We start from the raw sequence: 13752 nt of genomic DNA, 5'->3' as shown, positions 1-13752 counted from the left end.
CTTGTAGTTATTTACCTAGTTCAGGGAACCTGGTAAGAAATGTTGCCTTGAAAATCATCACAAGTGGTTTTGCTTCTATAAGGAATGAAATTCTGGGTTTTTTTTGTTGTTGTTTTGTTGTCCCACAGGCATTGCAGCCTCCTTTGCTGTCAAGCTGTTCAAAGCCTGGATGGCAGAAAAAGATGCCAACTCTGTTACCTCTTCCTTGAGAAAGGCCAACTTAGACAAGAGGCTGCTCGTAAGTGTTTTCTTAGCATCGGTTTTACGTGTGACGGTTCCGTTGTGACTTTGACAGAGCCTTCAGAGTACACTCATACCTGAGATGTCAGCGCTTCTACAGAACTGAAATTGTGTTCCTTTCTTTTCTATGTGCTTAGTAGAAGCTAACTCCCATTGTAATTTTTAGGAGGTAAATGGCCTGAAATACTTAAACCAGTCATAGGTAATCATAGTTAAAAGTGGATTTTGAAGCTTCTTAACATAATATTAATGTTTTGCCAGATTTTAGATTTTTGGGGCTTGTTGTAGTATTATGTTGACAGAGAGAAGGTAAGTGATTGGGAACAAGGATAGAATCTATTTCAACTTGTCATAAAAGACTACATCTTTTTCTTCTTATTATTAAGTAGTTATACAAAAGGGTTTCATTTTCTGAACTCAGGTTATGAGTACAATCAGTATAGCTTGACTGTCATTCTCCCCCATTTTCCCCCACCATCTTGAGACTTAATTCTATCATCTAGAAAAATTTCTTTACACAATTGTTATGGAGAAAGAACTAGTACAATGTCGATTCATGGAAGGAAATCTATAAAATTGAATAACTTCCCTTCTGTAAATTCGGAAGATCTTAAGAGAAATAATAGTGACAAAATATCAGTCTGATATAAAGTGTTTGTTTTAACACAAATGCAGGTTTGGTAGGTTTTTCCCACAAACTCTGATCTGACAGTTTGAAACGTATGACTCAAGGAAGGAAGATGGTTAGAAGATGGGGAATATTGAAGTAGGTATTAGCAGAGAAACTGCTGGCTATACTCCTATACATGGTAGCAAACGCATTATATATACATCTTTTCACTGAAATTTATATTGGAGTCATACTGCCTTTAGCACTATATATGCAAATCTAGTTGGTTTAGGTTTAGGTCTATTCTTTAGACTTGACAGCAGCTTGAAAAAAAATGTAAAAGCTTTGAAAATTGCCTTAATTTCTTAGTTGGGTGTTGAACTCACACAGGATTAGATCATGACTAAGTGTTACTGAGATTCTGCCAAACGTGTAGGGTAAAATGAAATGAAATAAAAATACAAAAGCAGCTCTGGTGTTTTGCTCTTTTCTTAAGAATGGTAAAAAAAAGTTCCATCAAAATTATATAATCAACTTAAGAATTTCTTATGTTGAGTTTAGTTTGTTAGGTCTTGTCAAATTTGAGAGCAGCCATCAGTAATAGATAGTGACGGATTTCTTCATTGCTCCTCTGTTCATATTTCAGAATAATAGCAACATTTGTTCAGAATCAGAATATAGATAGAGAAGAAAATGGTCATATCGTTATTCTGTATTATCTTCTGTCCTTTTCAACATCACTAAAATTGACTTTGGTCTATTAACAAAAGGAAACAGTATAAATCATCAGTGATTTCAATATTTTTCTTTCCAGAGTGAAGTATTTCAAATGATAATCAGTTATTATTTATATTTATTTTAGCAAATTAACTTCTGTATTTATACATGTAATCATGTATAAAGTAAAAGAAAGAGGAACTGGTCAATCAATATGAATAAAGTAAAGCTACTTGATTTAAATTGCTGACCATTCTCATTCTGAAATTGCTTTATTATAAAAGGTATATAGCTCTCTAGATACACTAGAGATATATTCTGTGGAAAACTAGACCTTGTTATTCTCTTCCAGATAAGGGATATCTTAAGTAATATGTTAAATATGAAAGCTTTATCCTTTATGCCTGTTGAAATTTGAATAAGAGTCTTCTCTCATTTTTCTCTCAGGAACTCTTTCCAGTGAACAGACAGAGTGTGGATCATTTTGCTAAGTACTTCACTGATGCAGGGCTGAAGGAACTGTCAGATTTTCTACGAGTTCAGCAGTCCCTGGGCACCAGGAAGGAACTGCAGAAGGAACTCCAGGAGAGACTGTCTCAGGAATGCCCAATAAAGGAGGTGGGAGACCACAAGCAGTCACCCCTGCAACACATATCAAAGAAGGGCTATGTTGTCACTTAATGGTAGAGGGCTTGACCCACGTGTGTGAGGACCAGGGTTCTAGTCTCAGTATCACAGACATATCTATGTACATATACATATATATATACATTTATGTATACACATATGCATGTACATATATACACATACACATGTACATGGTTGTGTTATATATATTCACACCCAAATGAGTAAGAATTACATAGATCATATGCCATAAGCTCTCTTTACCTTAGTAATCTTTTTCATATAAAAACTGTCCTTTGCTACTACAAACCTTTAAATATTTTATTAGTGTTTGGAATTAATGTTAGAATCAGTCACTTGGTATGAATATGTAGATTTTTGTTTTTGTTCTTTGTGATGCTGGGGATTAAACTGAAGGCTTAACACATACTAGACAAGAACTCTATCCCTGAGCCAAATCTTATCCCATTGGCTTTATGTTTGAAGAAGAAAAGATTAAATTCATGCCAAAAGAAAAGACCATTTGGACCAGCAGCTTGTTTGATACCATTCACAATAATAGCTGTGTATAATGTAAAAGCTACATTTATTTTATTTTACATTTATGACCATGCACAGGCATAATCTAGACATCAACAGTTCCTATGACTGTAATTTTGTATATTTTTACATGTCTAGAGAAAACTCTTTATACACTTCAAAATAACCTTCTATGTGATAAGCTGAAAATTAAAACTGAAGAATCCTTCCCCTTCCCCTCACTTTTCGCCACTGTGCTTAAAGCCTTTCAAAGCTCTTTTCATAGTTGATAACTCTCCACAAGATGGAGGTGTTGGAACAGCACATACTCTCAAATCTCATGATGTTAAAGTCAACCGTATATTCAGCGACATTTCTTTGAGCCAGAGCTTGTATGTATCCGATTTCCCATGGGAAAGAAAAAGCTGTAACAAACACCACTGTAGCATTTCAGATGCAAGGCTGTCATCCTTTGTGGCAGCCCTCACACAACCAGCCTAGCCGATTTTCATCTCAAGGGTAGCTCAGCCCACTACTGCTGTTTCTGCTGTCCAGAAGTAATAGAAACAATATCAAAAAAGCATAGAAAAGGACAGAAAGAATTGTACCACTATACTAAAAGTTTTCTTTTGGGGGGGGGTCCGGTCGTGGGCCTAAACTCTGGGGCTGGGCGCTGTCCCTCAGTTCTTCAGCTCAAGGCTAGCACTGTACCACTTGAGCCACAGCACCACTTCCGACTTTTTTCTTTTTTGCTTATGTGGTGCTGAGGAATCGAACCCAGGGCCTCATGCATGCAAGGCAAGCTCTCAACCACTGAGCCACTTTCCCAGCCCCCTAAAAGTTTTCTTGAAATACATGGCTTTAACCTTTGTGATTTTATTTCGAAAGGGAAAAGCATTCCAAATAAATTTGATACAAAATGCATCGATAGGCAGACCTGTGTCTTAGATCATGAGAATGGAGGATAAATTTACATGTTCATCCATATTTGGAAAGAGGAAAATAATCTTCTGAGTTTAGCTGAATTGATAGATAAGAATTTTGAAAAGTTGCCTTGCAGTGTATAGTTTACCTTACAAATTTACTTTTCACTGCAAAGAACCTTGAGGTGAGCCAAAGTAATAATTAAAGGGAAAATTATAGAGAACAGATATTATAGACTCAAGTCATTATCCAATAAAAGGTTTAAAGTTGAGACATGGAGGGGCTGGGAAGGTGGCTCAGTGGTAGAGTGTTTGCCATGCATGAGGTCCTGGGTTCAATTCCTCAGCAGCACCACATAAACAGAAAAATTCTGCAGTGGTGCTGTGGCCCAAGTGGTAGAGTGCTAGCCTTGAGCTGAAGAGCTGAATGACAGTGCCCAGGCCCAGAGTTAAAGCCCCATGACCATATAAAATAAAAAAGTTGAGATGTGGGGGTAAAAAAAAAGTCACAGCTCTGATGCCTTTTTTCAAATTTCAAGAAGTCAAATTGGCTCAAGTATCCACGTTCTACAATGGATTCCTCCATGCAAAAACACAACCTAGGACAGAGATCCTCCTTCATTCCAGCTATCCTGCAGCTTCTGGCTAAAGCTAAGCCTATTAGTTTCTGGACTAAAAACAAATCTACACTGAGAACATAGTCTTTTCTTGAGTAATTGGCAATCTGTGCCAGAAATGGGGGGACTGGACAGACTTTCTTATCTACCCCCAAACCTTTTATTGACCAAGCAGTGAGAGGGGGAACACCCCAGCTGCCTGTTACATTCAGACCCCTCCCTTCCTCTGAAATGTAGGTGGTGCTTTATGTCAAAGAAGAAATGAAAAGGAATGACCTCCCCGAAACAGCAGTGATTGGCCTCCTGTGGACTTGTATCATGAATGCTGTCGAATGGAACAAGAAGGAAGAACTTGTTGCAGAGCAAGCCCTTAAGCATCTGAAGGTAAAAGGTCTTCTTAAGAAGCTGGCTCAGGGGCTGGGAAGGTGGCTCAGTGGTAGAGCACTTGCCTTGCATGCCTGAGGCCCTGGGTTCGATTCCCAGCACCACATAAGCAAAAAGAAAAAAAAGCCGGAAGTGGTGCTGTGGCTCAAGTGGTAGAGTGCTAGCCTTGAGCTGAAGAGCTGAGGGACAGCGCCCAGGCCCAGAGTTCAGGCCCCACGACCGGACCCAAAAACAAAAAAAAAAAAAAAAAAAAGAAGCTGGCTCAGTGGTAGGCCACCTGAACCTCTGGAGTATGTCAAATGGTTTCTAGTTGTGATTGAGATCTGAAGATCATGGGTTGAAGGCAGCCCAGGCAGGAAAATCCATGATTCTTTTATCTCCAATTAATAACAAGCCAGTAGTGGAGCTGTGGTTTAAGTGGTAGATTACTAACCTTGAGCAAAAAAGCTCAGGAACAGTACTTAGGACCTGAATTCAAGCCCCAAGACCACCATTTACAAAAAAAAAAAAAAAAAAGCTTATCCAAAAAAAACACAGAATCATCATGGACAGTACCATACCATATATTAAATATGATATAATTATTGGCGTTCATTCTATCCTGTATGACAGTTTACTAAATGCTTTTATTGTTTCCTCCCTTACAAAACTATATTGAAGTGTAGAGTTAAGATCCTGACACTTGAGTTGGGAAGTCAAGGTCAGAATATAAACTAGGTAGAATATAATTTGTAGAAAATGAGTCTCTGCCAGGTGCCTGTGGCTTCCTTACACTTGTAATCTTAGCTGCTCAAGAAGCTGAGATCCATGGTTTAAAGCCAACATGCACTGAAAAGCCTATGAGACTATTATCTCCAATTAACCACCAAAAGCCAAAAGCAGAGCTGTAGCTGAAGTGATAGGGAACCAGCCTTGAGCAAAAATGCTAAGAGTCCAGGCTGTGAGTTCTAGCTCCAGTACAGCCACCAAAAAGAAAAATGACTCTCTGTTCATGAGAAATGAGGTATGAGCAAACTTTGCAGGTTACATTGATTAGGGATGGCTCCTTGGAAGAGGTAAGGGCTGGATTAAAGAGAGATTAGAGAAAACAATAGCTGTACATCAGTGGTAAAAATCCAAGGACATTTGTGATAAAAGAAACAATAGGAACAAAGCTGCCCAGATGACCTGTAAAGAGGCTAGGGTATCTGGGGAAAGAGACTTCACTCCTCCTGTCTAGGGAGAGCCATACTTTGCGGTAACGAGTACTATAAATGTCATTTTTACCATATTAATTACAAATAGCAGACACAGAAATTTTAATACAGGAACAGTCTCATATTTAGGCTCATTTTCATGGAAACAATGAGGGAAATCTAAAACACTGTGATAAAAGTAATTCATTTTGGTTAGACATGCTATGATAATAGGAAGATAATAGTCCTAAATATGAACAAATGTTTTCTAAGCAGATCTGCAGGTCATTAATATTCCACCAGTGTTGACTCCTTACATCACAGACAAGTTATTGCGTTTATTCTGTTTCTGGTCTAGCAATACGCTCCCTTGCTGGCTGTGTTCAGCTCCCAAGGCCAGTCAGAGCTGATCCTCCTCCAGAAGGTTCAAGAATACTGTTATGACAACATCCACTTCATGAAAGCCTTTCAGAAGATCGTGGTTCTCTTTTATAAAGGTAGCTATCCATCTGTGTGGTTCCAACCTTTGCCTCAGTGTTGAAGCCCCTCAAGGGTATAGCAGGAGATTAGAAGTTTCTGTGCCAGGGGGTGAGAGGGCCACAGAGATCATCATCCATAAAAGTTGTAGTGAGGTTAAAAAAAAAAAACATGCAGCCTTGTACTTTGCCTGGGGATCCAGCCTAGCAAAACTCCCAGGTACTTCACTGGGGAAAGCTGCCAGAAGACTGGGGGTAAACTGGATATTTTTTCTTCACGGATGGTGAAAGAATGTAATTATATAAGATAATTGAGTCTCCCTTAGCCCTGGAACAATTAGCTCTCAAAACAAGGATCATCAAATGCTATATATGCTATGTTGAAACCTGTTGAGGTACCATAGATCTGACATTGAAAATTACTGAAATAATTAGCCTTTTTCACTTGGCATTTTAATTATTTGGCCCAGCATTTTATTTTCCAAGTCAATGGCTATTTTAGGCTTTCACATTTACTGTCTTCTCATTGTATTTTATAAGGCTTAGGTTGCTATGACAACTGGCACTAAAAATGAATGCTAAAGGTTTTAGCTGATCTCAATCTCTGTACCTACAGCATAAAAAAAAAAATTATGGTCCAGATTTATGTATGTTTGTAAGGGGAGGAAGGAGCTCTAAAGAGAGAGATTTTGAACATTATAATGCTAATTAGAAGTTATTACAAACGTATGTAGCATAATATCAGAATAATTAGGTTATAAAGTAATTCCAGTTAATTTTCCCTTTAGCATATTATTAGAATCATCTGACAGTGATAAAGAAGTTGGAATATTCAAATTTCACATTATTAGCCATTTTCTAATTAAATGTATGTACCTTGCTCACAGTGTTTTGTTGAAATTTTACTTTGCAGACTGCTGAAGTATGTCAGCTAATTATAGAATGTGATAACTTACATATCATTCAAAGTTGGTCACCATTAGGAATTTTGGATATGATCATGAGGTGACAGGATCTCAAAACTAGGACTTAGCTAAGTGTGATAACACACACCTATAATCCCAGCATGTTAGAGGCCACCCTCATAAGAGAGGGTGAGTCTGAGGTATATCTATCACATATATAAAAAATACATTATGAGATATATAATAAGATACATAGATATATATGAGAGGGTGAGTCCCAGGACCTAAAGTTGATGAGGGCTGTGACAAGTTTGAGCAGGAACCTGGAAAGGTGCCAACATCGATTTTCTCCTGCTTACTTTTTAAAAAGAAATCAAGAAACTTTTTAAACTGGCAACTTATAAACATATCCCTGAGCTGCTAAAACTATTATTTTCTCAGTAATTTCATAATCTTCCACACATTCCTTTTTTGTTTGTTTTGTTTTGTTGCCAGTCCTGGGCTCGAACTCAGGGTCTGGGTGCTGTCCCTGAGGTTTTTTACTCAAGGCTGTTGCTCTACCACTTGAGCCACCACTGTACTTCCAGCTTTTTAGTGGCTAACTGAAGAAAAGAATCTCATGGAATTTCCTGCTCCAGCTAACTCAGAATCATGATCCTCAGATCTCTGCCTTCTGAGTAGCTATGTTCACAGGTGGAGCCATATGCGCCTGGCAAAGATTTCTTTTTATTCTTGTTCTTAAAAGAAGATAAAGGTTCTTCTCAGCAAATATTCCCAGAACTCTTAAGAGAAATTATTTTTTAGTTGTATCCCTATGTGACATCCTCAGTATAGTCTGACTTTCCCGTGTTTTAGGTCACAGAGTTTTAAACTTAAGTACCTAAACTTAATTAACTGACATTTTGGGAAACTAGAAATTCTCACCCTATTTTTATAGTCTCTATTATCTCTTTCATCCTCCTGAGCACCTGATTTTAAACTAGAATTCTCTAAATTGAGAAATACTCAACTTTTCCTCATCTATTTAGTTCATTTGTCTTTTACATGTATTGAGTATTATTGGTCAGTCCTGTTAAATGCTGGAAATGAAATGAACCAAATAGCTTACAACTTTCTGAATTTCAAATATAGAAGAAAACAAACTTCTGATGTCAGCCGTCAACAGAGGCTCCTTGTTGAGAATTTGCAAAGTGGTAGAATGAGTGATAGATCAGGGAGGGCACTCAACTTGAATCTGAATCCAATTTGGAGAAGAAAAAGAGGCTTCTTGGGGAATAGAAATATTTCCATGAGACATTAACAAAGTTGGCCAAATGGAAGGAAAGCAAACGTACAATCCAAAGGAACTCGAGTCCAACAGTAGAGGGTTTTAGTTCTTAACTGCTTTCACTGGAATTTGATGTTTCTGATAGGCATTCCTAGGAACCTCTCAACAAAAACTCAATGGTCTCCAAATTTGAATGAACCTTTCCTGTCTTCAGGGAGGAACAAGAAAAAGAAATGATCTTTTTTTGTTCTTCAAGAGTGTTCTGCCTTTTCACTAAACAGAAATTAAATTTTTAATGCCCTGGTTGTAGAAATTTGGTCTACGAGCAAATCTATATTACTACATTGGGTTCTTAATCTCTAAGGGCTCAGATTTGTGCTATTTATCTGGTTAGGTAGACAGTACATTCACTTAGTATTCATTTCATAAGTATTGTCCCTGTGGTTTTACTAACTGCATGGCCCTGTCTGGCCTCTGTGGGGCAATAAAACACAGGGGTGAGCTCTCAACCTTCCCAAGGAAACCTCAGACAACTAGTTTCACTAAAGAGCGGATTCAATCAGCTTTCAGTAACTTCTTTCTATCATCCCTAATGTATTATCATTTAGGGAGAAAACAGAATTTCCCTTTACCTGTTTGCACATCATTTAATCTTATTTTGTAATGATAATAATTGTTGTTACATACATGTATATGTTGGGTATACATCATCAAAATTTTCCTTCTGCTAAGGACACCTTATCAAAACGGTCTAGCTATGAACCAATGGTTCACTCCTGTAATCCTAGCTACTTCAGAGGCTAAGATCTAAGTATTGAGATTTAAAGACAGCCTGGGCAGAAAAGTCTGTGATATTCTTCTCCAATTAACCACCCAAAAGCTGGAAGCAGAGCTGTGGCTCAAGGGGTAGTGCCAGCCTTTGATGAAAAAGCTAAGGTACAGCTCCCAGGCCCTGAGTTCAGTGCCCAGTACTAGCACAAAAAATGAAACAAAAAAAAAAATCCTCATTAAAAGCTGAAGATGTAGCTCAAGTGGTAATGACCTTGAAGTGAGAGACCCTGAGTTCAAACACTAGTACCACCACCCCTCAAAAAAATCCCTAGTGATCCCTGTACAAGGCAGTCTGGCACAATAGTAGGTAAGTTCCTGAGGCTGTAACTCCCTGCCTTTTTCTCCTCCCCACAAAAACTAGACTTTGTTGGCTAGTGGAGATTTCATTGTCTGGGAAACTTTCATCCTGAGTTGAGAATGGAAAGCTGGAAACAGCTCAAGAGACTAAAGGATAACAGTAATAATTCTGTAGGACTCTGGATGGTAATTCTTGGTTGTCCATGAGTAAATCCAGACTTGTTTCTTTTGCAAAAATGCAGTTTATTTAACAGAGAAAGAAAGGGATCAGGCATGGTGATACACCCCCAAGCCTAGCTACTCACAAGGAAGAAATAGCCAGGCACTGGATCATGCCTGTAATGCCTGAGGTCTGAGAGTCTAGGTTCAAAGCCAGCTGAGGGCAAAAAGTCCCTGTGAGACTTTTATATCAAGTGCTGGCCTTGATCAAAAGAGCTCAAGTGCCCAAGCCCTAAATTCAATCCCCCTAGGGGGAGGGGGGGAATAGGAGGATTGCTGCAGGAAAAGTAAAAAGCAGGATTGTCCAGAAAAAAACAAAAAGTTATCAGGACTCTGGACCCTATTGCAAAAATAAGCTAGATGTGGTAGTACACACCTGTAAACCCAGCTGCTCAGAAACAAAGAACAAAGATAGGGGAATCTCAGTCCAAGACTGCCCTAGACAAAAAAGTCTTAAAAGTAGGTAAATTTGGGCTGGGAATGTGGCTTAGTGGTAGAGTGCTTGCCTAGCATGCATGAAGCCTGGAGTTTGTTTCCTCAGTACCACCTACATAGAAAAAGCTGGAAGTCACACTGTGGCTCAAATGGTAGAGTACTAGCCTTGAGCAAAAGAAGCTCAAGGACAGTGCCCAGTCCCTGAGTTCAAGCCCCAGGACTGGCAAAAAAAAAAAATAGTAGGTAAATTTAAAAATAGGTATGTACAGGGCTGGGAAGGTGGCTCAGTGGTAGAGCACTTGTCTTGCATGCATGAGGCCCTGGTTCGATTCCTCAGCACCACATAAGCCGAAAAAAAAATCTGGAAGTGGCGCTGTGGCTCAAGTGATGGAGCACTAGCCTTGAGCTGAAGAGCTGAGGGACAGCGCCCAGGCCCAGAGTTCAGGCCCACGACCAGATCAAAAAAAAAAAAAAAATAGGTATGTACATATCACCTGATTTGGAAAAAATAGCTGTAGTGTCAAAGTTTGTAAAGTCCATAAGCTTTATAGACCATTTATAGACAATGCACCTCATGAAGGTTAAAATGTGTTTGAGTTTAACCAAGTATCACTATCCCACAATACTGTGAAATTTATGTAATCAATTTCAATTTTAAAAAATTTTTTAAAAAAGTTTGATTTGTTAGAAAATGTTAGTAATGTTTTAAATGCAAACACTATCAAATCACTTCTGTCATTTCCTTAAGTCAAAATTGTATTTTACTTGCAAATGTGTCATTTGAGTGATTCATCAACATGGCATGGATTTCTCAGTACTTGTAATGAATTCACTGCCACCGGGAACAATTATAAATTATATCAAGTTGCTATCTCATTTGCTAATCTAAAATCACAATAGACAATTTTTGTATTTCCCTTTTATTATTTAATATTAAATATTCTCAGTAGTATTGGGGACGTGAAGGCACACTTGTAGAGTTTAGAGTTTTAAGTAATAGATACCTCACACTTTTTGTAGAACTCTGTAAGAAATTGTAAGCTTTGTTTTCTTTTAAAGCAGTATAAAGAAAGCAATGTGGTGCTGCATGCTTGTAATCCCAGCTACTATATGTGTGGAAATATGTTGGGGAGGGTCTTCAGTTTGAGGCCAGTCTGCTTGTGGTTATCAAGACTCCTCTAAAACAAAATACAAACAAAAGGGATGGGGATGCAGTTCAAGTAGTTGAGAATTTGCAAGTATTGACCATACCTATGTGTACACACACACACACACAAACACACACACGCACGCACGCACGCACACATCTAAAAGTAAGTAGATCAATTGTTAGAATGTAGTACTGTGTCTGGAATAAACTTGGATCCTCTCTTCAGGAACATTTCATATAGGAATTTATTTCTGGTGTTTTTACACATTGTCTCTATGTGATGCAGAAGAGAGATTGCTTTCTAACAAGTTAAAGGACCTGAGGTTTTAAAACACAACATTCATGGAGTAACTTTGAAATCTTTGGTGTGTGATTGCAGCTGATGTTCTGAGTGAAGAAGCAATTCTGAAGTGGTATAAAGAAGCACATGTTGCCAAGGGCAAGAGTGTTTTTCTCGACCAGATGAAGAAATTTGTTGAGTGGTTACAAAACGCAGAAGAAGGTAATCATTCTGTTTTACAACTTTTCTTTTTCATACTTTAAATGATCTGTCTCTTCCCCACCCCATTTTTTTCTTGTTTTGTTTTGCTTTGTGTGTGTGTTCTTAAATTTTAACATTCATAAAGTGTCATCTATGTCAAGCATTTTGCCTGCATCTTAGTGCTCCTTTCTGAAGCAAGGTAATAAAAAAATATTTATATGATACTTTCAAAAAAAGAAAGAAAATCTTGTCCATTCTAATGGAAGATTATGAGGAAGAAATAATTGGTGGACTTACAAGAAAAAACTCCATTTGGTGGATCCTATAAGTGTTTTCATAGCACCTTTACCAGTTAACTGGCATTTGAAATGATAATACAGTGCAAAAGAATAATGATTGAGAGAGAATCTAGTTGAGAATGAGATGGATACAAAGAATGATAGGATTATGTTCTCCAATACCACATATGGGTCTGTTGGGTTTTTAGGAGAGCATTGCGCTTGGAATTGAAAAGGAGCAGTGTGTACAATGTTCCCTCATAAATAACAGCTTTGCTTAATACACAGTTGGTGCCTTGAAATAACAAAATTGGGGGAGGTGCCCCATGATCTTATTTCAATATCTGACTTCTTTCTTTTCTCCTAGAATCGGAATCGGAAGGTGAGGAAAATTAACCAGTTCAACAAGCACAATGCTTATGTTACCACACCACACTTTTTGGTTGGGAATGCTGAACCATTGGGAAGAAAAACTTGGCTTCTGTTTTCACAAAGGAAAAACACAATAGGATAGGCCTCCCTGTGTGGAGAGAAAATGGTTTTCATTTTCTGTTTTGTTTTTAAATGGAGCCCTGAGGCATCAGCTAATACACTTGGGACTCTACCTCTCACTATATGCTAACTTAAAGCCATTCAACTGGGAGTCCAGTAGGAATCTGAAATTGAATATTCAGCAGACTCCTTTTTTTAGCGGTATTTTTCAGGTACTGTGTGGTGGATGCCCCACTGGTGTCTATTCCAGGGCCACTTTGGTAGTTGTGTATCTGCTCGTGTATGTGATTTGACAAACTCAGTTTTTTAAAATAAATGGCTTTTTAAAAATCTGTTTACATTCCCAGAGTTTTTTTTTTATTTCTTACATTATGCTTTGCTTCTTACACAGATGGCATTTTGGTGTTAGAATTTTTTTTCAAGTCTTTAATGTTAGGTTGTTTCATTTTTTTAATCTGCCAAAGCTGTTCTGTTCCTCTGATTATCAGTAATAAATTTCAATTCTCTTCAGAGTGAAACAGAAATGATTCCAAAATACACATGCACACTTTCATTAACACCATAATAATTACTATTAAACCTATAAACATAGTTCCTATAAAAATATGTCCTCTATTTCCTCAACTCTGTTTTTTTCTCTATGTAGAGAACTGAAAGATTGCCAAACCAAGCACTGTGGCTCATGCACATAATCTTAAATACCTGGGCTAGGAAGGTGGCTCAGTGGTAGAGCACTTGCCTTGCATGCATGAGGCCCTTGGCTCCATTCCTCAGCACCACCACATAAGCAGAAAAAGCCAGAAGTGGTGCTGTAGTTCAAGTGGTAGAGCGCTAGCCTTGAGCTGAAGAGCTGAGGGACAGCGCCCAGACCCAGAGTTCAGGCCCCAGGAATGACAAAAATAAATTAATTAATTAATTAATTAATAATCTTAAGTACTCAGGAAGCTAAGATCAGAGGATTACAGTGCAAAGCCAGCCCAAGCAGGAAAGTTCTTAAGAGTCTCACCTCCGCCTAAAAGGCAGAAGTGAAGATGTAGTTGTAGAATCTGACTTGTGGGCAAAGCCACATGAGAGCATGAGTTCCTGAACTCAAGCCCCAGTTCCATCAC

The 13752-nt window shown here is 38.2% G+C and overlaps 1 protein-coding gene across 1 annotated transcript in view; it reads left to right on the top strand.

Moving 5' to 3' along the window:
- Nucleotides 1-12977, top strand: part of Bzw2 (basic leucine zipper and W2 domains 2) — a 52951-nt gene extending 39974 nt beyond the window's left edge. The window contains exons 7-12 of the mRNA XM_013024052.1: nucleotides 129-238; nucleotides 2015-2185; nucleotides 4491-4637; nucleotides 6171-6309; nucleotides 11772-11894; nucleotides 12519-12977. Coding sequence (XP_012879506.1) covers nucleotides 129-238; nucleotides 2015-2185; nucleotides 4491-4637; nucleotides 6171-6309; nucleotides 11772-11894; nucleotides 12519-12547 — 719 coding nt within the window. The 3' untranslated portion in view covers nucleotides 12548-12977. The remainder of the gene's footprint in view (nucleotides 1-128; nucleotides 239-2014; nucleotides 2186-4490; nucleotides 4638-6170; nucleotides 6310-11771; nucleotides 11895-12518) is intronic.
- The last annotated feature ends 775 nt before the right edge of the window (nucleotides 12978-13752 follow it).

Source organism: Dipodomys ordii, unplaced genomic scaffold (genome assembly GCF_000151885.1).
Source record: "Dipodomys ordii isolate 6190 unplaced genomic scaffold, Dord_2.0 Scaffold72, whole genome shotgun sequence".
Classification (NCBI taxonomy): domain Eukaryota; kingdom Metazoa; phylum Chordata; class Mammalia; order Rodentia; family Heteromyidae; genus Dipodomys; species Dipodomys ordii.
The sequence above is the reverse complement of the archived record's forward strand: the minus strand, read 5'-3'. Positions and strand labels throughout refer to the sequence as shown.